The sequence below is a fragment of the Numida meleagris genome, chromosome 4 (genome assembly GCF_002078875.1).
Source record: "Numida meleagris isolate 19003 breed g44 Domestic line chromosome 4, NumMel1.0, whole genome shotgun sequence".
In the NCBI taxonomy this organism is placed as follows: Eukaryota; Metazoa; Chordata; class Aves; order Galliformes; family Numididae; genus Numida; species Numida meleagris.
The window spans coordinates 42424705-42447769 of NC_034412.1; the positions used below are offsets into that span (position 1 = coordinate 42424705).

At 34.7% G+C, this 23065-nt stretch overlaps 1 protein-coding gene across 3 annotated transcripts in view; it reads right to left on the bottom strand.

Moving 5' to 3' along the window:
• SEC24B (SEC24 homolog B, COPII coat complex component) overlaps positions 1 to 23065 on the bottom strand; it is a 42981-nt gene that overhangs the window by 3065 nt on the left and 16851 nt on the right. Inside the window, exons 4-22 of one of the 3 annotated variants that reach the window (XM_021395404.1) lie at positions 22244 to 22348; positions 19453 to 19533; positions 17561 to 17742; positions 15888 to 16072; positions 14611 to 14713; positions 13569 to 13695; positions 12876 to 12985; positions 11836 to 11948; positions 10399 to 10517; positions 9985 to 10040; positions 9492 to 9698; positions 8786 to 8909; positions 8007 to 8165; positions 7384 to 7557; positions 6615 to 6725; positions 5807 to 5982; positions 4244 to 4381; positions 2106 to 2210; positions 1019 to 1111 (exon numbers count right to left, since the gene is read on the bottom strand). In XM_021395404.1, the coding sequence (XP_021251079.1) occupies positions 1019 to 1111; positions 2106 to 2210; positions 4244 to 4381; positions 5807 to 5982; positions 6615 to 6725; positions 7384 to 7557; positions 8007 to 8165; positions 8786 to 8909; positions 9492 to 9698; positions 9985 to 10040; positions 10399 to 10517; positions 11836 to 11948; positions 12876 to 12985; positions 13569 to 13695; positions 14611 to 14713; positions 15888 to 16072; positions 17561 to 17742; positions 19453 to 19533; positions 22244 to 22348 (2468 nt within the window). Of the gene's footprint in view, positions 1 to 1018; positions 1112 to 2105; positions 2211 to 4243; positions 4382 to 5806; positions 5983 to 6604; positions 6726 to 7383; positions 7558 to 8006; positions 8166 to 8785; positions 8910 to 9491; positions 9699 to 9984; positions 10041 to 10398; positions 10518 to 11835; positions 11949 to 12875; positions 12986 to 13568; positions 13696 to 14610; positions 14714 to 15887; positions 16073 to 17560; positions 17743 to 19452; positions 19534 to 22243; positions 22349 to 23065 lie in introns of those variants that run through there. The other 2 variants (XM_021395405.1, XM_021395407.1) reach the window with 2 other exon arrangements.

Sequence of the window (23065 nt, forward strand, 5' to 3'; positions counted from 1 at the left end):
TCCCCCTACTGGAGCAGGAACACCTAGATTAGGTCACCCAGGAACGTGTCCAGGAGAAACAATATCTGAATTGTAAGCAAAGAGGACAGTTGACTATTCAACTGGGAGTGAGCTAAAACCAAACAAAACATCAGCTTGCTTGAGTAATTCACTGAGATAAATAATATACTGTCTCTTGGGTTGATATAACTTAAGATGATTAATACGATGAAAAAACTCCACACAGATTTAAAAGTAGTTCTGTTGCTACCTTTGTAGTAAATCGAGGATATAGTTTAAAAGCAAAGATGACAACTTTTGCGTTAGTTTTTTTTTCTATCAATTTTTATTACAATAAATGCTATGTAACCATCTGATTTTTTTTTTAAACACCCTCTCAATTTTTTTCCGGAAAACACTGCCAACTAATACTACTGCCAGTTAACAAGAGGAAACAATTTTAAATGGCTAATATGAGCAAAATACAAAACCCTGAACAAGCAATCCAATTTTATAGCCGTCTTAAACCTCACCACTCTTTCTGACCTGTTCTCACAATTTCCATTTTCTTTTGCTTTTTTCTTTTGTACTATTCAGGCTCTATGAGCAGGAAAAATCTTCCTATGCACTTCCACAAAAACTAATACACTTTGATTTAGCTTTTAGAAGTTATGAATATAACAATTCAATTCAGAACTTTATTCTAGAGCATCTTAAAAAAGGTCTAAGAAAAGTTATCAACAAAACTCCACACTATTTTTGTGAGCCCATATGCATTAAAAAAAACAAACAAGCCCACAAAACAGTAATATTATTGAACAATTTTTTGGCATTCAGTGAACACATTTACATTCTTTCCCTAAAAGCATTTGACAACCTCTGCATCCTATGGAGTCAGCAAGAAGTTACAAGTTAGACAGTGAGTTTAAGAATTTAAGAATTCTCAATTACATGATTAAAAACCGACAATGCACAAAAGATAGATTAAATACGGATTCCAAATGTAAACGCTATGCAGCACAGATCATTAAATGCCTACCATTCTCTGGGGTATTGACGCATAGTTTGGATATCCAAGGACATCTTTTATGAAGTTGTTATCACAGTTTTTTCCAACCCAAATATAAAAATTCTGTAAGACATCAGAATGAGTTTTAGTAAAGGTTACTACCTACATTTTAGAGAAAGAGACAAGCAGTAACGTAATTTGAATATAACCAGGAAACACCATTCATGCAAATTAATCACCAGAAAGCTTCAGTTCATACGTACACATACAGTTCACTTCTATATTCACTGTTTGAACACTGACTTAGTAATAATTGGTACCATTTGGAGTAAGATCATTAAACGTAAAAAAAAAAAAAGTTAAAATGCAAATATCGAAAGAGCGAGGATGCAGGACATCTCTATATTGGTACAGTTAACGCATTTTACCTCATAAAATAGAAAACCTAGTTCTTAATAAAGTCACACACTGCATCCATCACTGCACACTGACTTCCATTCTCAACAAATTACATCAAAGCAGCATTCATCCAAACGCACAGAAGTAATTACTTCAGACATAAGGAGACAGCAGCTAACTTCACACTTAGCCCTTGAACCTTAAAGGGCTTTCCTTCTAGAGTGCCAAAAGAGCAGCGTAATATTTTATCACATTATAAGAGTAACATGTTTTATCCCATTAAGTGTTTTTAGGGTAATTCCTAAGATCAACTTAAACTATATTTACTAATCAATCCCTACAATTCCCCTGCTCTTGCAACTCTTACCTCATGTGAGTCACATACCATAAAACCACTTATACTTGTGCATAACTGAGAAAGTGCCTCCCTCGATGACTAAGTGCTTTGTTAGAGAGACTTTAGTACCTACAATTTAATATCCATTAAAAGAAATTTTTGAAAATGGAAATCCATTATTTCCAGAAAAAAGACTTGATATCAACTCTCGGTCAATTTGTTTAGTGTGAAAAAGCCAACCTTCGAAAACTTAATAAACAAACTCTATTATAGATATTCCACAAACCGCAATACAAAAGCCCTTCACTGGAACTAATGTTGAAAGCTGGCTGCTTTCAACAATTCAGAGTGCATTCTGAATGTATAAAACTAGTAACTTACTGAACCACAATCCATAAGGAAAGCTCCTTCTCTTGTCAACTTCTCTGCAGATAACTTCTGAAGAGGAGGCTGAGGAACAACTCTGTCATTTACATGTATTGTACTCTGTAAAGAAAACAACATTCAGTAACACAATAACATAATAAAATTCATATATTAGTATTTTTGCCTTAACCAGCTGTGACAAAAATGGAAAAAGCACAGGTAATCTCTAGCAGCATTTTGAGCATTCTCATATAAAAATGTCACATTAAACCTAAAATGATTGTATCTATATCAACAAATTCTAAAGTGCTATTTCACCCAAAGTTTGCTTTATCATCTAAAAAAAAAATAACGTAAGTTTATAAAACTACATATGTAACCTTTCTCATGCTATAGATACCAAGCTTTCAAAAGAAGTCTAGCATCCTATACTTATAGGAAATTTTCCGCAATCAACCTTTATAGACTTTCTCATGGCAGTCCACTTCACTAAACAAATATTGCAAGAGCAGAAAAAAATACCACATTCTACTCCTAGCAAGGGTTCAGTATTTTGCCTTCCAGTTTCACAATTCATTATCTTCCTTGATGTGACAGAGGTAGCTAAAAATAATAACATGGGCTTGTCTATACAGCACTAAAACTGATCTGATGAAACAATCTGCTAAAGCAATGCTGAAGAAAACTTAAAGAAAACAAACCAACAAGCCAAAACAATGACCAGCTGTATTTCAGATTAAAGCAGGCTGCGATAAGGCTAAATAGCTACGGAGAACCTGTGAAGCATTTTGCAAATCACATAGGGAGAAACGTTCTAGAGACTAAGCACATCCTCACACAGAACAAGACTACAAAACAAATCATTACATAAAAAATCCATATTATATTACAAAAGAAATCAGGATTTATATATAAATATGAAAATTAAACTACTCAAGCTTACTTGGAGAAGTCCCAGACTATGTTTAATATTCCAATAATCAAGTGCTAAGAGAAAAAACTGCATTTTTTTTTTAAAGCTATCTAACATACGAATAATTTTCTAAAGAAATAAGGGATTTAAGAGCACCATTTGTCACAAATATTTCAAATTGAACTAGCTAGTGCTAAATAGCAGATTAACACTCCGTTACATAATTTAAGATGGGCTTAACTAATATCAGTAGGTTAGATAGACCCTATTTTACTTTATTATTCCACTAGAAGCAACTCATCTAAAATCCTTTGCAAATAAAACAGGATCTCCCAAAGACACTGCTGTGTTGGTTTTTTTTGTGTGTTTTTTATGGAACTTGTACTGAAACCATCTCAATAGGGCTACTAGAAGTTGGCTTCTCAAATATGGGGAAACAAAATAATAATCTGAAAAGTCTGACTAATCAATTCCACTGAAGAATTCTGTGAATTTATGAAATAATTTAAATGAAAGTTTGACACAGCAAATAGCTCACACATTGTGCTGAACAATATTAACTGCCAAAGCAAGTAGGCTTGTATAGCTTGAATAGGCTTGTACGATACTTAAAAACAAACTCTTACATGTATTTTTTCCGAAGCTCGTGTAAGGGCTGTAACTAAGTATGACTAACCACTTCATGAGAACAATTAAAACCACAATTAACTTAATTTCAATTACCGCTGACTTTGCCTCAAAATGAAATCCCATCTTACTACTTACCATTAAAAAAAATACATTCATTTCCTTGACTACCTCTGTAGAGGGCACACAACTAAAACTAGTTTTGTTCATAAAATATTTCATCAGTCTGATCCTGGCTTCATCCACAGCAGAGAAATGACTGAAAGCTTGTTATTCCAGCCAGCTTCATCTAGTTTCAGTAAACAAGACCTAGTATTCTGTACCCATTATATTTCACCTATGTCCCCCAGACAATTCTAAAACACAAATACACTGGATATGTATCTAATGCATAGAATCTCTGCTTTCTTTGTATGACTGAAAACAGTGGAATTATTGTGGTCACTGAAACAAGGTGAAGAAAAACAAGAGTTCTCCTCGTAGCACACATCATGTGAAAAATGGCTGGTTTACATTACTATCATGACTTTTGAATAAATTATGGTAACGCATTAAGTTTAAAAGACGCTTCTTTACAGCTAGAAAATGTTGCAAGTTAGGCTTCATACGTTACCTCATCAATCAACTTGTCTATTCTGTACAAGTTGGGATGTATCATTTTCATCAAGTGAACAAGAGGCTGGCTCTTTATCTGGCACATTGCATAAACACGATCATCCAAGCGTGTACTAGTGCCCGTTCTAAAAGCTTTCTGTAAAAAACAAACAAACAACGTTGTTACTCAAATCCTGTATTTTATGTCATGCCTAAACTGCCTATTTCCTAAATTCTGGTAGCATCAAGCCCGCCGGTCTCAGACACATTAGAAAATCTCCATTTTATTATAAAACATTAACACTACGCTAGAAAATTCCTTCAAATGCAACTTGAATAGAATAGCATTACAAAATTAATAATTCTCCCTCCTCATAGATGAAAAAGGAGAAGGATTTAAAAAAAAAATGCCTTCGTTTCATGTAAAATGTGTATGTAGCTGGGCCAGCATTTCTCATTTTCATTCCTGACAAGCGTTACTGGCCTGTGAAACTCACTGACACAATGATCACAAGTAGGTCAGAGCCCAGTAGGGTTCAAAAATGATACTTGCAAGGATAGAAAGATTAAATCCGTTTTTGTATTAGTAAGAATAAAATGATAAGGAAAGCTCTAGGATGGAAATATACTTCCATATTTTATAGCAGAAACTAGGTAATCATAGGATAACTTATTTTCTAACTCTCCTTACTATTAATATTTCAGCTCTTTTTTGGAAACAATTGGTAAACTGCTGCTGTAAGAAACAACACAATGGAGAAAGCACCTGACTGAATGGAGAACAATACTGCAATAATCAAAATGCTAATTTACTTCTCTACCAAAGCTATGTATCCCAGTTGTTTTTTTCTTCCAGTTTCAGTTTTCCTTTTCAGGCTTTTTTATTATTGTTAATGGAGATTATTATAAAACCACTCATTATTTTCACAGACCCTTTTACCTCTAATTTGTCTTTTACATGGATTCTCCTGAGAATAAACTCTTACCTATGTAAGTGGTTAAAAAGTCCTAATCAGTATATTAGACACTAAAATCATCACTACACCAAAGAAAATAAATGATCAAAATCAGATTTCCTACTGAACTTACATAAAGTTTTGTTTGTAATAAGAAAGAACACTCAACTATCAACACTCTTAAAACTAAGAGATTTATTGAAGATAAAACCCTGTGGTAAGCTCTCATTATACGCAAGTAATGAGTTTTGTAAGAAAAATGAAGACAATTTCTTAAAAAGAAGTAGTAGCTTTTTTTTTTTTTTTTACAATAACTGTAAAATATTCCTTTTGCTTCTGTAATGTTTTATGGAAAACAGTTTTCCTTCTTAGTACCTGGAAGTACAAAGAATATGCACCGAAAACTATTTTTTTTCTTCTTCATAAAATGTATATAATATAATGTATATAATATAAAATGTATATAATATAATGTATATAAAATTTCTCCTTCAATTAAAATGTACATATACATATATATACAGTTTTGGATAATTATAACATAAGACAGACATGGCTTGATCCAGGTGAAAAATTCCTCAAATTTAACCACGAATCAAACATCAATAGCACTAGCTTGTACGCACCTGTTTGAGAAGAGCCAAAACATAGAGTGGAAACAACTTGAGGGAATTTGGTGCTATCAGCATAGATTGCTGCAGGTTTGAGGCAGTTGACATGTACGCTGACAAAGAGTCTACCACAGCATTAACTAAGGCATCTCTTGCATCTGGAAGACTAGATGAAACTGAGCGATCCACAGCTGTTGGATTAGAAGGATAAAAGAAGTCAGTAGAGTTGACTTTATTCATTCCATCTTCCATACAGAAACTCCCTTTTATGATGCTCAAAGGAAAAATCATTGCACCAGGGCTGGTCTGTACTTCCTTATTCCCATTCTTGAGGAGTTCTAATGACTTATTTAATCTGTGGTATACAGATACATTTTCTCCCATCACTTCAATGGCACAATGGTTAGGGCAACTTATACTTCACTTTTCTCTGCTAAAAAAGGGCTTCAAATCTTTTAGTTGGAGGAAGCCACCTGCTGGACTGAATGCACATTTATGACAAGATATGGAAGTACTATTTTATTTTTTTTCTAATTTATTTGGCATACACTAGAATCCTGCACAGAGCCATACACACTCAATGGCACAGATCAAGTTATGAATCAGCCACTTGTGACCCACAAGTAGGGGACAAGCAAGACTCCTCAATCCAGCAATGACAGGAAACTAATACAGAGAAGAGTGTCAGAAGTACTCCCCTCCTGCTCCTTGCTTTTTTAAGCAAACAAAAACAAACAAGAAAAAGAACAGCCAGGCTTCATTCACTACTTTGTTTAAACAGAACATATGAAAAGATATTTTAATCTTTCTGACCTGTACTCACCCATGTTTGCTAAGAGGCATATAACTGCTTGTACATCAGCTCCTGCATATACATCACTCAGTGAGTTTACTACAGGCAAGCAAAGCGTGTGCACTCGAATTCGACGTTCACCTATTAAAAAAAAGGAATAATCACAAAATCTCTCTTGGTAGCAGACGATATGCTGTAACAAGGGAATTTGTATATCCTCTCATCTGAGATACACACTCTTTGCAAAAACACACCAGTCAGGAATTTACTGTAACATCATCTCCTATCCCTGTCTTTAATTCTGAAATGCTCTAAAGTATTCAACTTATGCATCAACACAGGTTCATAACAAAGTAATTTATAGTGTCCACAGTAAGTGCTTTGATCCTACAGATAAAGTACGTAGCTTTCCATTCCAAAATTTTGGAAAGACATCCTCCACAACAGAAAGTGGCTGCCACTCTCAAAATACTAGAAACGGGCTCAAGTCCATCACCCTCCTAGCTCTGATTTTGCACGAAATATCAAACAAATTATTGCTTAAAACTACAGTATATCTTTTAAATAAAGTTGTTCAGCAAGATTACTTTATGTAAAACGGAGATAAATTACCTATCTCCATCAAAATAGTGTTTGTGAAGATTGTGAACATGACTGACTGCCAAGCAGGCTCCCTAACTTTGACAATAATTCCCCGAGGCTACGAAGATCAACAAAAAGCTATGGAGCTAGCTATACAAACATTATAGTAAAAACAAAACAAGCACAGACAGTGGTCAATTCATTTCAATTTCTTTACCTTTGCTGGAAGTATACAAAAGAGCTGTTTGAAAACAAGCTAAAGATGTGTCAGTCAGACTCTCCTCAATGGACATTTGTACTGCAAACCCAGCATCAGGATTGACATTGGCGAGGGACAATAAATCAGTAGATCGGACAAAAAAGTTCCCATGAAAAGTGTGTATTGAAAGACCTAGAAGCAGATCAAATAATTCAGACAGTAAGGTTAACAGTGTGAAAAATTCTGGTAAATATTTAAAGCCCACACTTCTCAATCTTTAAAAATATGGAAATACATATTCTAAAAACATTTACCCCAAATATTAAGCAGAATCAGTCATTATATGAATCATTAGACATTTCAGAGCGATCCTGTAGATTTCATGTTCAATTCTGAACACTCCAAATTGATTACTGCTCTCATACTATGCATTTCAACTAAGTTAAAATTGAAATGGTGCAACCTTAACTAAACAAAGAAAAAAAACAACAAAAAACCCTCTATTATCCAAATGGAAAATGCTAATGTAACAGTGGTAAAAGTTGCAAAAATCTTATTCTTCAATGAAAGAACAGCACATTCAAAGTAACAGCTAAAATGTTAACATCAACTTTCCCGTATGTATCAGTATTACAATATACCTTTTGTGCACCTTATGCGCATAACTGCCTCAAATCCAATCTTCCTGGTAAGGTATCTTTTAAGGTCTTTTTGCAACTTTTCAGCCTGAGCAGGATTATGGCTATGGTGGAAAGACGGATAATAATAGATGCATCCCGCAGAATACTTGGACATGCAAGCTGCGAAGGACAAAAATACATGGTTAACAGGTAAAACATGAGGTCAATACATAAAAATTGCATACAACATTCTGCAGGCCCCATCTATACTGACCTTTTTCCTGATGTGAACTACATCTGTAAGAAATGTCTGCGACTCAGTTCACTGAAGACAGCAATAAGTCACTTCAACACGCAGTGACCTAATTATGCGCTTACTTCAACATCCCTAACTACCTTCAGCAACTAAGACAGGAGTGCATGTACAAATATTGGCTGCCTGCACTATCAAACAAGAGTGTGCAGAGAGACAGATTTTGGTTTAATACTGAAAGGTGAGAACAGCTCACAGTTCTCCCCTTTGATTAAACTTCATTCATTTCCTGCCACCAGACTCTTTTCTGGTTTTGAGTAGAAGAGTACTTTCTAGTTGAAACTCAAGATAATTGTCTTTGATACCACTAATCCAATACTTCTATTCTTTACTGATAACAACTTCAAAGTCAATGCCTCTGCAGTATTAGCTGCATTTACAGAAGGACAAAATGAGTGACATAATTAAAGAATTCCTGAAGTAGCCTGTGCTTTCTAAGACAAAAACACAGTGGAAGTAATAAATACATATATTAGGTACTCCTTACCAAGGGAAGCTAGATCAGAATACTGTGAACTTAAGAGGAATAAATCCACAGCAGTCTGCTGGCCTGAGCAGTCCAATGCCAACTTTTTATAGAAATCTGTCGCCGGACCAAGATGCTGGACCACCTTTGGTGAAAAAGTTACACAGGAAAGAGTTAGAACACTGACTGTGCTTCCTTAGACATCAAGAAACAACAGACGTACTACTCAATAGCAAAAGTTACCTGTAAGCAATTCTTTACAGGCATTTTAAAATACCCGCAGAAATTATTTTATGTTGCATGTTGCTTTAGTTCATCTTTATGAGCAGTTATAATCCTTTCAGAGAAGTTTATACACTCATGTAAATAAGCATTAATATAATTACACACTTACTAGATATTGGTTTTGGCCTTGTAAATGCAGTAAGGAATCATGTTTAAAGTGTACAGGTCAATAACATCCACGTTATGTATATTCAAAGCTGAAGTTGATGACAAATGGAGTGAGAAGACACACACAGTTTCTTGTCGAGAAAAGTTATAGACCAAAGGCCCAAAGTTCATGCACACTACTGCAGATGCACGTTTAAATTAGTGATCATACATACTCATTAACTCTTTGTTCATTTAAAATCTAGTGAACTGCAACGATGGTCTGCAAGCTGTGCAAGTCAGAAAGACACGGTCAGTCACTAGACTCCTGAGATGTATAACCAAGTTTTTATACCTTTGTGCTCGACCTTTGATTGGGATCTTCTCTGGAATGCAAAAGCCCTGCACCCAAAGATGGTAACTGAGTTTGAAAAACAGATATCCGACCTCCTGTTGGAGACATCAGTTTAAATGCAGCCTGAAGAGCAGAGCCCAAGGCGCTGTGCGTTTCTCTTGTATTAGTGAACATATTTGGTAATGCATTCAACAGATCTTTTATTAGCTGCAAAACAGATTAGAAGCTGTTCATGAGATTTGCAAGCTTAAAATTTTCTGCTATTTCTAAAAAGTTGTATTGCCATAACAATCAATACCAAACAACTTAACTTAGCTTCAACAGGGGAAAATAAAATTGTTTACTTTAAAACTAAAACTTTAAAAACTACGATGTGCCAAACAAAGTGTAATATTTTTTTTATAACTAGAAAGTAGCATTACATTTACACATTATGCAGATGGTCTTGAATTCAAAGTTTAAAAGGAACTTTTATTTTTAATATTTAACATACCTCTTTGCTTTCATGGAGATTTACTAGTAAGCCATCTGGTGTAGGTAGGAAAACATCTGTAGAGAGAAGGGAAAAACATTAATAAAGAACATTAAGATACAACAAAAATCATTTCATTGCTCGCTGCTGTAACTGCCACCAAATAAGATCTAATTTCCTGATAATGTATGAGAGATAAGTAACCTTTCCAAAGCTTGCTTTATTCAAAGCAAAATTAATATCCGATTTTCACTTTTTAAGCACCAACTATTCTGTAGATAGCGTCTCATTATTTTTGAAAAATATATTCCCTACGGATTTAATAAAATTGACCAAATACTGGAATATTCAAGAGACTCTAATATTCCTGCTAGAGGGGGAAAAAAAAAAAAGTAGCTTCTAAAAAAATTGGGTTTCCACTTTCTTGTTACTTACCATCAATATCTGAAACAATCAGCATCTGAGGCTGAGATAAACCTTCTTGCAAGTTGTAAAACTGAACAGTGCTGTCAAATGTTATGAATCCTATTCTTGTTCTTAAGTCTCCAGGCAGCCTGAAGCATTTGTGGAAGAAAAAAACAACTATTAGGCCCTACATTTCTCACTCATAAAGGACATCCATAACATAAACTTTTGCTTATGTTAGCAGAAAATCAGCTCACTTACTAAGGTGCAAGGGGAACAGAAAAGGAGAGTGACAGAGTAAGATCTGAAACATGAACACAAGTAATATTTCTTCATTGTTTTCTGAACAGGTGGTTCATTTATGCATTACACTGTCACATACAAGAAGCCTTCTCAATTGTTCTACAGAAAAAAGTGCATTCTGCTCTCAGGTGGACTAGATGATCTTAATGTTCTTTTTTAGCTTTAATGATTCTATGATTCTAAAGAGAACCTCTATTTGCTTATAGTGATAGAATACCTCTCAATCAAAAACCAGTGTCTTCAGTTCAACATATTAATTTATCATGGACCATATTCTTACATACGGCATTATAAACACCAAGAAAAACTTAATGTGATCTCTAAAATACAACACAGAACATATCAGTAAGTGCTGAAAACCTTGACTTGGAAGAAAAGGAGCCAAAAAAAAAGTTCTTGCCATCTGGGTGCAAATAAATTGGATAATACTGATTTTTGTACAGGCTTTGTGTGGGATTTTATGATTTTTCCTAAAAAAAAAAATTGGTGTGCTTCTGAGAATCTGATTGGTGTCTTTACCAAAAAGGAAAATTTTAAACTTCCTAATAAGTCCTTGAGGAAAAGAATTTCCAAAGAAAGGCTTCCACAAGATGCAAGTCAGTTTTTGAAAGGGATGAGCATAATGAAGTTCATCAGTCCTCCCAGACAAAGCACCAACAAAAATTCCAGATGTTCCAGTGTAAAAACGAGGAAAGTACAGAAGGCGTAGGTAGGTACAGTTAACAGACCTAAAAAACCGAAACTGACTGTACAACTCAACTAGGAAGCCACACACTAGCCATCACAACATTCCAGAATGCAGCACCTCAGCTGTTTCAGCATACAAGGACTGGTCAATCTCTGTCATTTCATAATTTTTGTTGTTCTGAAGAATTAACGAGCACTTCAGATCCTTGTACATATTATTAGAAATTACAGCTAAACATTCTTTGCAGAATCAGCTTTAATCACAAAATGGGAAGACACTTCTCAGTTGGGGTGTTTATTTTTATTATTATTGTTCTTGTTTTTAAGACGTAAATGTTTCATTTCAGAATCTCAGGAACTTCTGTTCTTTAGGGACAGCTCATTTAAACATCGTATGCAAGTTTTCTTCAAAACTGGAGGTTACTGTTGTTCATAATCACACGTTAGATAGTGTTAAAAGATTATTTATATTCTTACTTGTCCAGGTTTTCCAACAATGAATTGCAGACTATTGTCAAATATCCAGCATCCACTGCATTATGAGAGACATCTAAAACAAATAAATATACCGCAGGCTGAGGAGGACGAAGCTACAAAGTAAAAAAAAAAAAAAAAAATCAAATAAAAAAATCAAAAATCATATTTAAACCAATGATTAAGAACTTTAGTCAATAGAAAGGGAAGTGACAAAGGGAACATTTAGAATAATGCAAGCTATATACCATATCAAATAATAAAATTAAACAACTATCAGTCAGGTGGATACATTTTTTATACAATTCCCAGTAGTAAATGATTATCATTTGCAAGAAGCATACAACGCTACGCTACAGAACAAAAATCCAGTTTTACACTCTCCTTCCAACACTCAAGCATCGGGATTTTTTTTTCCAGATACAGAATTTACTCTTCAAAACATCACTGGTCTTTCAGAATAAGCACAATGCAATACATAATTCTGTGCTAAAAAATAGTCTACCTACAACTACATAGCAAGCTACATTTATTCATTTCCAAACATCTTGGCTACAGTGTTCCCATTCTAATTCAAAAGAACAATTCATTTTTGCTACAGTTAACACTGTCATTATGAACAGGGCCATTTTTCAAGCTCTGTTTATCCTTCTTGGAGACAAGATTACTACCACAGCAATTATAGGTTGATTCCTGGTTAGAAACATATTTGTGAATTACTAATAATTCGAACCCAACTTAGTTCTCTTGTTATTTCACTACCAGCCTTTCAAAAACACTTCACAATGAGGGAGAAATCCTGAAACTACACTACACTACAATCAAAACAGACTATGCAATGTTAAACTGCACTGCATTAAATATACAAATTTGCCAAAACTCAAAATAAATATGATATTTAAGTGCTCCTATAAAGGCACCTTCTTTTACAGGAAAATTACTACATACCGCTTAAGCAACATATCACACTCAATGTTAATTTCAAGTGCATTTATATTAATGTGCAATTTTGTGGAAGTCCACCACAAAAACATATTTATTACCATATAGTCAGAGGAAGCAATGAATTCCACTGTAGAATTTTGGACCTCTGGCCGTTTGTGCGGCTCTCCGTAAGATCGTGTCAGAGGATTATACATAAATTCCTCAGGAACTAGGAAAAAAAAGTTTCCAGAATTCATACGCTTGCTAGCAAATAAGAACAATCACTAAAATGAATGTAAACAGATTTCAATTATTAACAGAAAAAATATTCACATTAAAGATATATGACAATTAAAGCATCCCATGCAACATCGAAGTCAAATAACTAGAAACAAAATAAGTTTAATTTTCAACAGTAACGTAACCCAAACTTTAAAAAACAGAAGGCAAACAGAGTCTTTCTCAACAAGCTTCAATCTCTACTGCTTATCATAATATCTGGCTTAGATTGCACACAGTGGTTAGCTTTCATCATCCTGAAGTCGCATATTACAACAGCAGTCAGTGGAGTAAATTGATTTTATTGCAAAACTAAGTCAGGGTAATTTGATTACATCCTCAGTCTCCCACGGGATTGCAAGATGATCTTTTTCTTAAGAGGCGCATAATATCTGACTTTAAATCTAGATATTTAAAAAAAGTCTTAAGAATACTATCACTTTAATCTAATTAAGAGTACCCCATGGGGTGATACAATGCAAATACTAGATATAGATTATATTAACGCAAGCTTTTTCTGCTACTAAACTTACCATCATTAACTCTATAGCATAAATTGCATTTCCATCTCCTTTGATCAATGAAAGAAACAAAAGGGTTGATATATGTCCTGCAGGACCTGCACCTCACTATTGTGCTTGATGTTATTACTGGTAATTGCTAAAAAGAAAGAATAGAAAGTTGCTACAAAGGTAGACAATACATTTTATGAAGACCATTATTGTGCAGTACAGTGTATAAAAGCTTCAAAAGCCTAGACATTCTATCATCTTCCATTATCTTTTCTAGACCATTTTCACAGTGTATAACAATGCCTATTAAAAATCCCTTTAAAATCAGTAGAACTAACAATTCCAATTATCTTAATCCAAACTCATTAATCTTAGATGCTATGCTATTCTAAAGAAAATTAGACAGTTACAATAATATGGCTACTACAGTAAGGTAAGTTATTAAAGGACAATTTTGTGACTAGGGATGCTAGACAGCAAACCTTACATGCCAAAGAACACACTGGATTAAAAAAAAGAAAAAAGGCCGTACCAGATAAGTTATTGACCTTTTTACATAATTATAAACAAGCTAGATGGAATGGAACAGCTCAACAGTTCTGAACACAGCTTCAATCTTTCACTCTTACATTGTGTGTAGCATCTATTGCTTATATTACTGGTGTGATAAATGCTGCCACATTAGCATTCGTTTTCAAGAAAGCACTACGAACACCTTCTCAAAATGCGCCTGACAGTTTTGACCCCCCACACTCAAAACTTGAATTCAGAGCTCCAAAAAACCACTGGCAAACAAATGTTTGTTTGCCACTTCAACAATAAGGAAAATGAAATGAAGGGCAAGTCCCAAGCTTTTCCCTTATGAATTTCCATGAGGTAGTAATTTCAAGGTTTAAATTCCCTCTCTTTTAATTCCCAAACCTTTTCTTTTTTTTTTTTTTTTTTTTTTTTTACAACTTCTGTTAAATTTAGCAATTATAGGTTGTTATATCGTAGTCCGCCTGATCCAAAAAGGATATTAAAATGCATTAAACATACATACTAAAAAAGTAAGCTACTTTACCGTTAAGTCTCTGAAGGGATGTAGCAGCAAACCCAAAGGAAGTTTAGCTTTATTTAACAAAGCCTGTGTCTGTGGAATATTTGTCAATGTACATCGAAATGAACTGAAAAGAAACAAAAGCATTTCATTGAAAATGAATTTTTAAAAGATGCTAAAAACACTGTGTTAACACCTGATTTTAAAGAACTCTGAAATTTAAGACAACTTACATTTTACAAAACTGATCTAAAGAGTAATGGAAAAGGATTAATAAAAGCTTTCCGAATAATTGAATAAGACTCCCCTACATCCACTTAAGTAGTTCAGCAATGCAGATACAGTAAAACAAACTTGAAACAAAGAAAGAATTGCTTTAAGTACAATGCTCGATTTAAAATGACAGGTTTTATTCATTCTCAAGATTCTTTTTTTTTTTTTTTTTTTAATGAGGGAACTAAAGAAGGAATCCAGCATTCACTAGTCCAAGAAAGCAAAATGCAAGAAAACAGCAGAAAAGTATTTAAAATACTGAGACAATCAATACCTTTTTTATTCATGCAATACAAATTACAGGACTGATTTCAAACTAAAAGTAGTACGAAGAAATTCAAAGCATCAACAGCACTGTACAGAGTGTTCCATGCCTAAGACTGATTTTGAGATCCTCATTTCTGATCCGTTTTCTGGTGGGACCGTGCATTGCCAATATGGCAGTCGTAAGAGTTAATCTGGAGCAATGAATATATAACTTTTTAAAATTAGAATTAAGGTGTTTGGGGGGAAAGCAATTTTCACTATACTGAGGTGCACTTGACTTGAGAAAGCAGATGGATCTTAATTGGAGGTAAAAGTATTCATCGTAATTGCAGTATTACAATGGTTGAATATACAGTTTATTTAGTATATTAAGGTATGATCATCATAGCTTTCTGGAACAAGATCCTATGCAATACTACAAAAAAATTCCATGAAATGGAACTGCATGACATCAAGGTGTTTTAGTATGTATTCTTTTATTTATTTATTTTGAGATGGATAACACAAGGCAAAGACGTAGCAGATTTCTTCATGTTTTAATAGGTAAGTTACACTCACACTGCACATAAAGCATTCTGATGGCAGGACAACTTCAAGTTTTGCAAGAGGATGCAGTGGATAAACTTATTTTTGAGTGAAGGGGATTATACTACTACAAGGATTTCAAAATAGTAGCCTGCTTATAATTATTTATAACATCAAAAAATATGTAAGTTATCACCGAAGTATGTAACACGCACTTTTAGACATAGTATACTTACTCCGGACTGCAGTTTAATTTCCTAAGATCAGAATTCAAGCTTGGTACAGGAGCAGGAACTGAAGATACAGGTAAAATATTTCTATCTTGTGTAAGGTTTACAGGTCTCAAGCCTTCTGGCTGCTGAGAATGCTGCAGACTTAACCCTCCTAAGGAAGAGGACAGCTGGTTCACACCTGGATATTGCTGGGAAAAAAAAAAGCTCCAAGAGTGTTGGAAACTGATAAACATACAATCACGTTTACATAGGTATCTTAAATCTTCTTGTAATTCCAATTCTTCCAGAACTATTAGAAAAGATACCACAGTAGTTGTAACAACAAAACCAACCAAAGAAGAAGATAGTTTGACAGCAGTAATTTAAAATCTGTTTCACGGGATCAAATTCAAGCACAATATACAAATCATCACTGGAAGTCATATATAATCCTTTCAGCTTTCCAGGCATAAGGAAAAGTACCCTAACTAGAAAGTCTGAGGAGACTTTTTCCTACGTTGAAGATATTAGTGTATTTCCCCCAAACTAAAGAAAAACATTTTAAATATATAAAAATACATTTATTTTTAAATATAGAAACCACCACAGAAGAGGAGAAAAGGTTAGAAGGCACCTCAGGTCTGGCAGTCCAAAACTCTCTGATCAAGCAGGACTAACAAGGATGTTTGCAGCCTTGACAAGGTAAATTCTGAAAGTGGGCAAGGATGGAAGACTTCATAGCACAATCTGTTCTAGTGCTTCTCCAACTCCATTCTGAAGAATTTTCCTTTTACACGTACAACTGGAATTTCCCCTCCTGCACCCAGCAATTTGCTATCCTTTCACTGTGTGCTCTTAAAAAGAAGCTCTCTCTTCACTATAAAACACCTGATACGTGACTGGAGACTGAACTTAAGACGTCCTCCTCTTTTGTGATCTCCCTAAAATCACACAAAAAATATGTAGACAAAGCTATATTGAACAGAGTGATTTTTTCCAATTGAAAAATAATTGAGCAATTTCTCTATATGTCGTAATTTACACTACCTCTGTAACAATGAAAGGCCTCACTTCTGGCTACTACATGCTTCCTTAAGGTATTATGCTTAGCTCAGTAAGGAACTCTGATCACTGCCAACAGTAGTTTTGGTGACATTTGCTTGCTGGGCATTGTTACAGAAAAAGCAGCTTATACAGATCAGGAGGTTTGGTTTTCTACATGCCTTCACACACACTTCTTTGCACTGCTAATGGGAATTGGGTACACAACTGTTTGGGTGTTCGGTGCTCTCTGGTACCAGGAGAGCAGAACAGAAGCAGGCAGCCAGCCACACCATGCACCCCAGTTTCACAGAGCTCTTTGATCTGGACTCCAGTGACACACCTTACTTGTAAGGTGATTTACTGGTGTGAGTGGGCCTTCCTTATTGTTTCCATCAACGAAGTATAGACTTTTAGAACAATAATCCTTAAAATTGTAGCTGCTATTAATAACTGGTAAAACAGAGTGGTTAAGTTGAATTATTTGGCAACATTTCAAAATTTCAATTCAAAAGCCTTCTGAGAACATCAGAGCTAGGCCATCAGCATTATACTCAACATTTACTGGTTCGCAAATTACAAACAAAATATTAAAAAGAAATATACAGAAAAGACTTCTTGTTACGTCAAGTGACTTTCAAAATAAAAATACAAACCTGTGGATAATGCTGAAACCCAGGATGGTGGCTTGGATTACTGGGCTGCACAGGAGTAGGTGGTGCTGTATTTTGGTAGGCAGGCTGCAGTGTTGGATATCCATAACCAAAGGGCTTAGAAGTTTTGGATGTTTGAGGGGCTGGTGGAGTAGGAACTGGGCTGCTGGTCACAGAGCGTGTCTCTGGAAGCACAAAAATATCCCACAGATACTCAATATAATTTCAATTTCTTAGTTAAAATGCATTCCGGAATTGATGTTTTAACAAGCAATACTTTTCCCACTTACAATTTTTGCATTATCCATCAAGATTTTTACCTGCATTGATCACATAAACCATTAGCATCTAAGTCTACTGCAGCTGATGCTGAAAAGGGGTTATACATGGTAAGATGACCTCTGTATCTACTGCTTGAAAATTCTAGATGTCATACTACCAAAAAAAAAACTCACCCAAACCAAAAATCTCTATAGCTTTTAAAATGACAAGTTTTTCAATTAAAAGGGCAAAAAAAACAACAAAACGAAAGCCATCCTCATACACCCTTATAACTACACTATATTCCAGGATTTACCATTGATGCTTAGTCTTTTCTCTAGCCACTTATGAATACTTTTAAAACACGACGTTGAGGTTAAAGTACTAATCCCTATATGAAGACACAGTGCTTTTCTTGAAGAAATCTATGTCCCTCCTGTCTATTCCCGCAGCAGAGCTTGGTCTCACTACTGTTAAAGGTGAAAATTAAAGTAATACACAGTCTTCAACCCATAGAAAATGTAACAGCTGTAAGAAAAAAATATTACTACACTTTTGAATTTAGTGCTTTCAGATATGAAATAAGATTCAAAAGAAATTAGGCTTGGTAAAATCTGGAGAGAAGTGGCATGCGAATCACTCAAAAAACAACCTCTAAGAAACAAGGTTTGGTTCAAACGTTCAGATGGGTGGAGTCAAAAAAAAAAATAAAGTTAATCTTGCTACTCTTGGAGGAAAACAAAATGAAAAAGCTGTTTTCAGAATACGTCTTCAGCAGAACCAAAAAACTTGCTTTTTAGCTGAAAAGCTAAAACTCATACTCCTGCAGCCATGTCTCTTCTGCCATTACTGCACAAACTAGACCATACAGGGAGAGCAGTAACAAGATTTTACCCGACAGATTTCACTTTACACGAGAACCCATCAACTAAGCAAGCTACTGTAACATTCTTAGATGGTCAAACGCCCAAAATTAATCCAGTTATTTATAATATAATAAGATATAATAATGACTAACATCTACAAGCACCCTTGCCACCTGCTGCCAAAATGACAGATTTGAAGACTGAGGTAGTCTACTAGTAAGATCATATAATATAAACCTGACATTCCTGATACTTCTAGAGATTAAAATAAGCAACACACCATCTACGTTTTTCAAATTTTCTTTGCATGTAGAAGAATAAAAAGAAAATAACCAGATCCAACCATCTCTGCCAACTGCTATCTTTGGTCTCTCAAAACTTCAATGGTGCACGTCAACTACTATCAGCTACTAAGCCAACACAATCAGGCACACAACATAACCTAGAGAAAGATACCTGCCTTCACACAGCGCATACTTTCACCACTACCCTCAATATTATAATGGAAAGGATGATTTGTGAAACAGGGAAATTTTACTTATTACTCCAACTTCGTTGTTAAATCTGTGAGAAGTGATTGAAAAAGCAAGGTTTGATCTCTCTGAAGACTACCCCAGTCCCTATATAGGTGAATGGTAATTCCTCTCACCTGTTCATTGACTGACAATAATCAATATCAGAAAGAGGGAAAAAGAATCACAGACAGCAGATACTTAAGTAAATTTAAACAAACAGATCAGAATTCACATGCAACAACAAATAGATCACCTGGATAGCCACCTCCTTCCAGGGCATCGTAATTGTTCAGAACAGGAGACGCGCTGCTAGTAGTAGAAGAACTATCAAGTGCTAGAAAAAAAACAAAAACAAAAACATAGATGACTCAAATGGTAAGTCATTGAATAATTTTTTCCTAAAAACTTTGGTAAGGAACTGTGAAGACTTACAAAAGAACAACCACACAACAACAACAAACGCTGCAGCCCTAAGACTTGAAAGTTATTACCGCTGCAAAAAGGAGGGGGAAGAAAAGATGAACAATCAACATATTTTTAGAAACAAAACAAACAGCAAAAGAGAGATAAATGGTAGGACAAAAACAATGCAAAAAAGTTGCTTCTTGAAACCAATAATATTTTTCCAATAGATTCTTTCTAGATTACATGAAACGAAGCGATGTACAACATTTTAGAAACAGTCTGCCATGATTTCTTTCACAACTCCAAACAACAGAAGATTTCCATCATCTTCAGAGTGATCATGCACCATCCCCACTTCAAGCCAAACTGAACCAATATACCAACATGGCTGGGTTTTTGTTGTTTTTTTGTTTGTTTTGTACTCTAGGAATGGAAGGAAACTGGATTCATTATTTTGTGTGTGGCGCAGCTTTGCTATGTCCTCCTACTGAAAAGTCAAAAAAACCTTTTACTAGGTCAACAAGATAAAGACTTAAGAGTTTGAGTAAGTTGTTCTTCATCTGACTGGAAGACTTTGTTCTGCATTTCAAAAGAATACTCAGAAGATATATGCACAACTCTGAACATGTAAGACTAGTTCAAGATTTCCCATTTAACCACGGTGTCACTAGTTACACATTTTTCTCCACAGTAAGCCGTACTCAGAAAATTAAATCCATCTATAATACAGTTGCACATAAAATTAATTTGTTCTTTACCCTTGGAATATATTAATAATAGAATGAGTTACAAAAAAAATAAATATTATATGCTTCCCAAGTTCTGCTGGAACAAGCAAGAGAAAGCACACTGACAAATAGAGAAAATAAGAAAATATTTCAAATGCCCGCTAGAAATGAAAATAATGCAGCTTAGTCCTATTTCTACTAAAAAGAAAAAAAATATCAATAAAAACAAGAAGCATTTCTGACATTCAGAGATGTTCTATCTAAACTACTATCTCAGATACTCTGAAGCACAAATGGGGTCTGCCTAACAAAAAAACATTAATTCCCTTCTGAGTATACTACATACTTACTGAAGAGTTTTCACGAAAGGTCTTTCCTTCTTAAGACTGTTGACATTTTGTAACACATTCTTAGAATACTCAGGGTACCAATGTGGACAAGAATTAAGACATGCCCCACTGTCCACTGGAGACTATGTGGTTGACTACGAAAACAATGAGTTGTGCAGTTCCCTGCAGATCAGAAATAGCTTTGGACTCTATGGTGGCCACATGCATCTCAAATTTCACCATTTTCCCCTCAATAAAAAACACAAGAACTTCTACAAAATTAATTAGCTGTTCTATACTGAAAATAAGCTCCAACAGCTGTCCATTTATTTTGGTGCTTTAAGCACCAGACCAGAGAATACTAGGAAAAAGGGGGAAAAAAAGTTATAGAATTAAAAAATAATAACAATTAAAGACACTATCTAGACAGAAGAGATACTTACAACATGCTTTTAAGATTACCTAGTTATTTGCATCAATTTAACTTAAGCCTTCACACAGTTAGCAGGATAGTTAAAGGTTCAACTACAAAAAAGCTTTGAGAAGCTACATAAACACAGACAATCAGATATACAACACATCTGTTTTTTGTAAAACCACTGGCACAGTCTGAGCTAGAAATCTGTTAGGATATACATTAACCCCTGGTGACAGGGCATAAAACAGAAAATTTATTAGTTAGGCAACTTATGCATTGAGTCTGGTGCCCTTGCACTCTTTTGCAAATGAATTTTGAAAACAGCGATAGCTCAATGGCTACAGGCTTTAACTGAAGTACAGATCTTGAGAAATAAGGATGGTAGAGTATAAGAAAACAGTCTCTAGTAGGTCTAGAGAACAAAACGAGGAAAAAAGGTCGTAGCCAATAAATAGAACTTTGACATAACTTTTTAAAAGAAGCTTTGGGATGGAATTAGACAAACACACTTTTCTGCAGAAAACTCAGTAGAAAGCCCTGCAAGAAAAAAAAATTCTATTCTTCAAAAAGCAGAGTTCAAACAGCATCTGCCTCACAACTCACAACAAAGCCAAAGTAAACTTTTCTTTGAGTTAGTTGGAAGAAAAAAGTTGCCATTCAAGAAATTAAGGTGACAAGAAGCACCGAATTTGTTTTTAAAACCAGACAGTTCTGACAAACACAGACAGAATCCTTGCAGCCAAGAGCCTAACTTTTCAATCAACCAGCACAAACTGCTTCCTAAAAAACAGTAAATGCAAAACAAGCTATTATCAGTCTAGAGTTCTAAAGGTTGATATCTTCACTTGGTAATTTAAAACCTACTTCAAATAAAAATACTAAAACTCGGTGAAGTCTTTTTAGCTGTGAATATTACTTAATGAGATACATTAAACATCTGATATTAATATGAAAACAAACAAACAGAACGTTTGCTGACCACTACCAAACTCCTTTTTGTTTGCAGTAGTACATAACGTTTGGGAAGCTTCTAGTTAACTTGATACATACTGGGTCAAAGTGACTTTCTGTCTTAAAGAAAGAAAAATAATTTCAGGGGAGGGAAATATGGAACAAAACTCGAGTAGGAAGAGAATAAGATACTGGTGTAAAGCTAAAGCCAACCTGCTTCCTCATCCTCCTCATCCTCTTCCTCATCATCTGAACTTGATGACAAGGGAGTTGGTGCAGAGCTAGCTTGATTATTAACATATCCACCATACTGCATGCCTGTGAAGTGGAAAGCACAAACATAAGAATCAGACAGACAGGAAAGATGAGAACAAAAGTCACAAATCATTGCAATAAAAGTGAAAGATATTAGCCATTCCAGAGAAAATCCCAACATGCAAACAGTTAAATGTACAACCCTACACCATCTAGAGAATTACACCCGCAGTTCAGCTATGAACTAGGTACAGAAGAAGCAGTTTTTAGTGAGCTAGTGAAGTATTAGCAACATACAGGTTAGCAGAAAGTTTTGTGTCAGTGTGTGTAAATTATAAACACATAGACTTTCTGTATACATGTTTAATATCAATTTGGCCACTGGAATAGCTACATATAGCAACATCTATACATAAATGTGTTCTTTCCCAGGTAATTTTGAGTTCCGTTAAGAAAGCATTAATATTCAACTTTTACTTGGCACAGTTGCCTCTTTAATGCAGGAGGCATTCACTTTCTAAGTGTGAACACTGTCGGAAATTAATGAAACATACTGGCTGCTGCAACGTATAAGAATACGAACGTACACCTCAGCAACACATCCAGTGAAATTTAAACTAGGCAAACCTGAAAACTTAGTGTTATTTTAGAATTAGTGCCTAAATTCAAGCTTGTAGATCCATATTTAAATACTTAAAAAATACCATCCACGTTTAAGATCTGGTGACAACTCACAGACAACTTCAAACCGTATACGTACAATATTTAAAAAAAAATTTG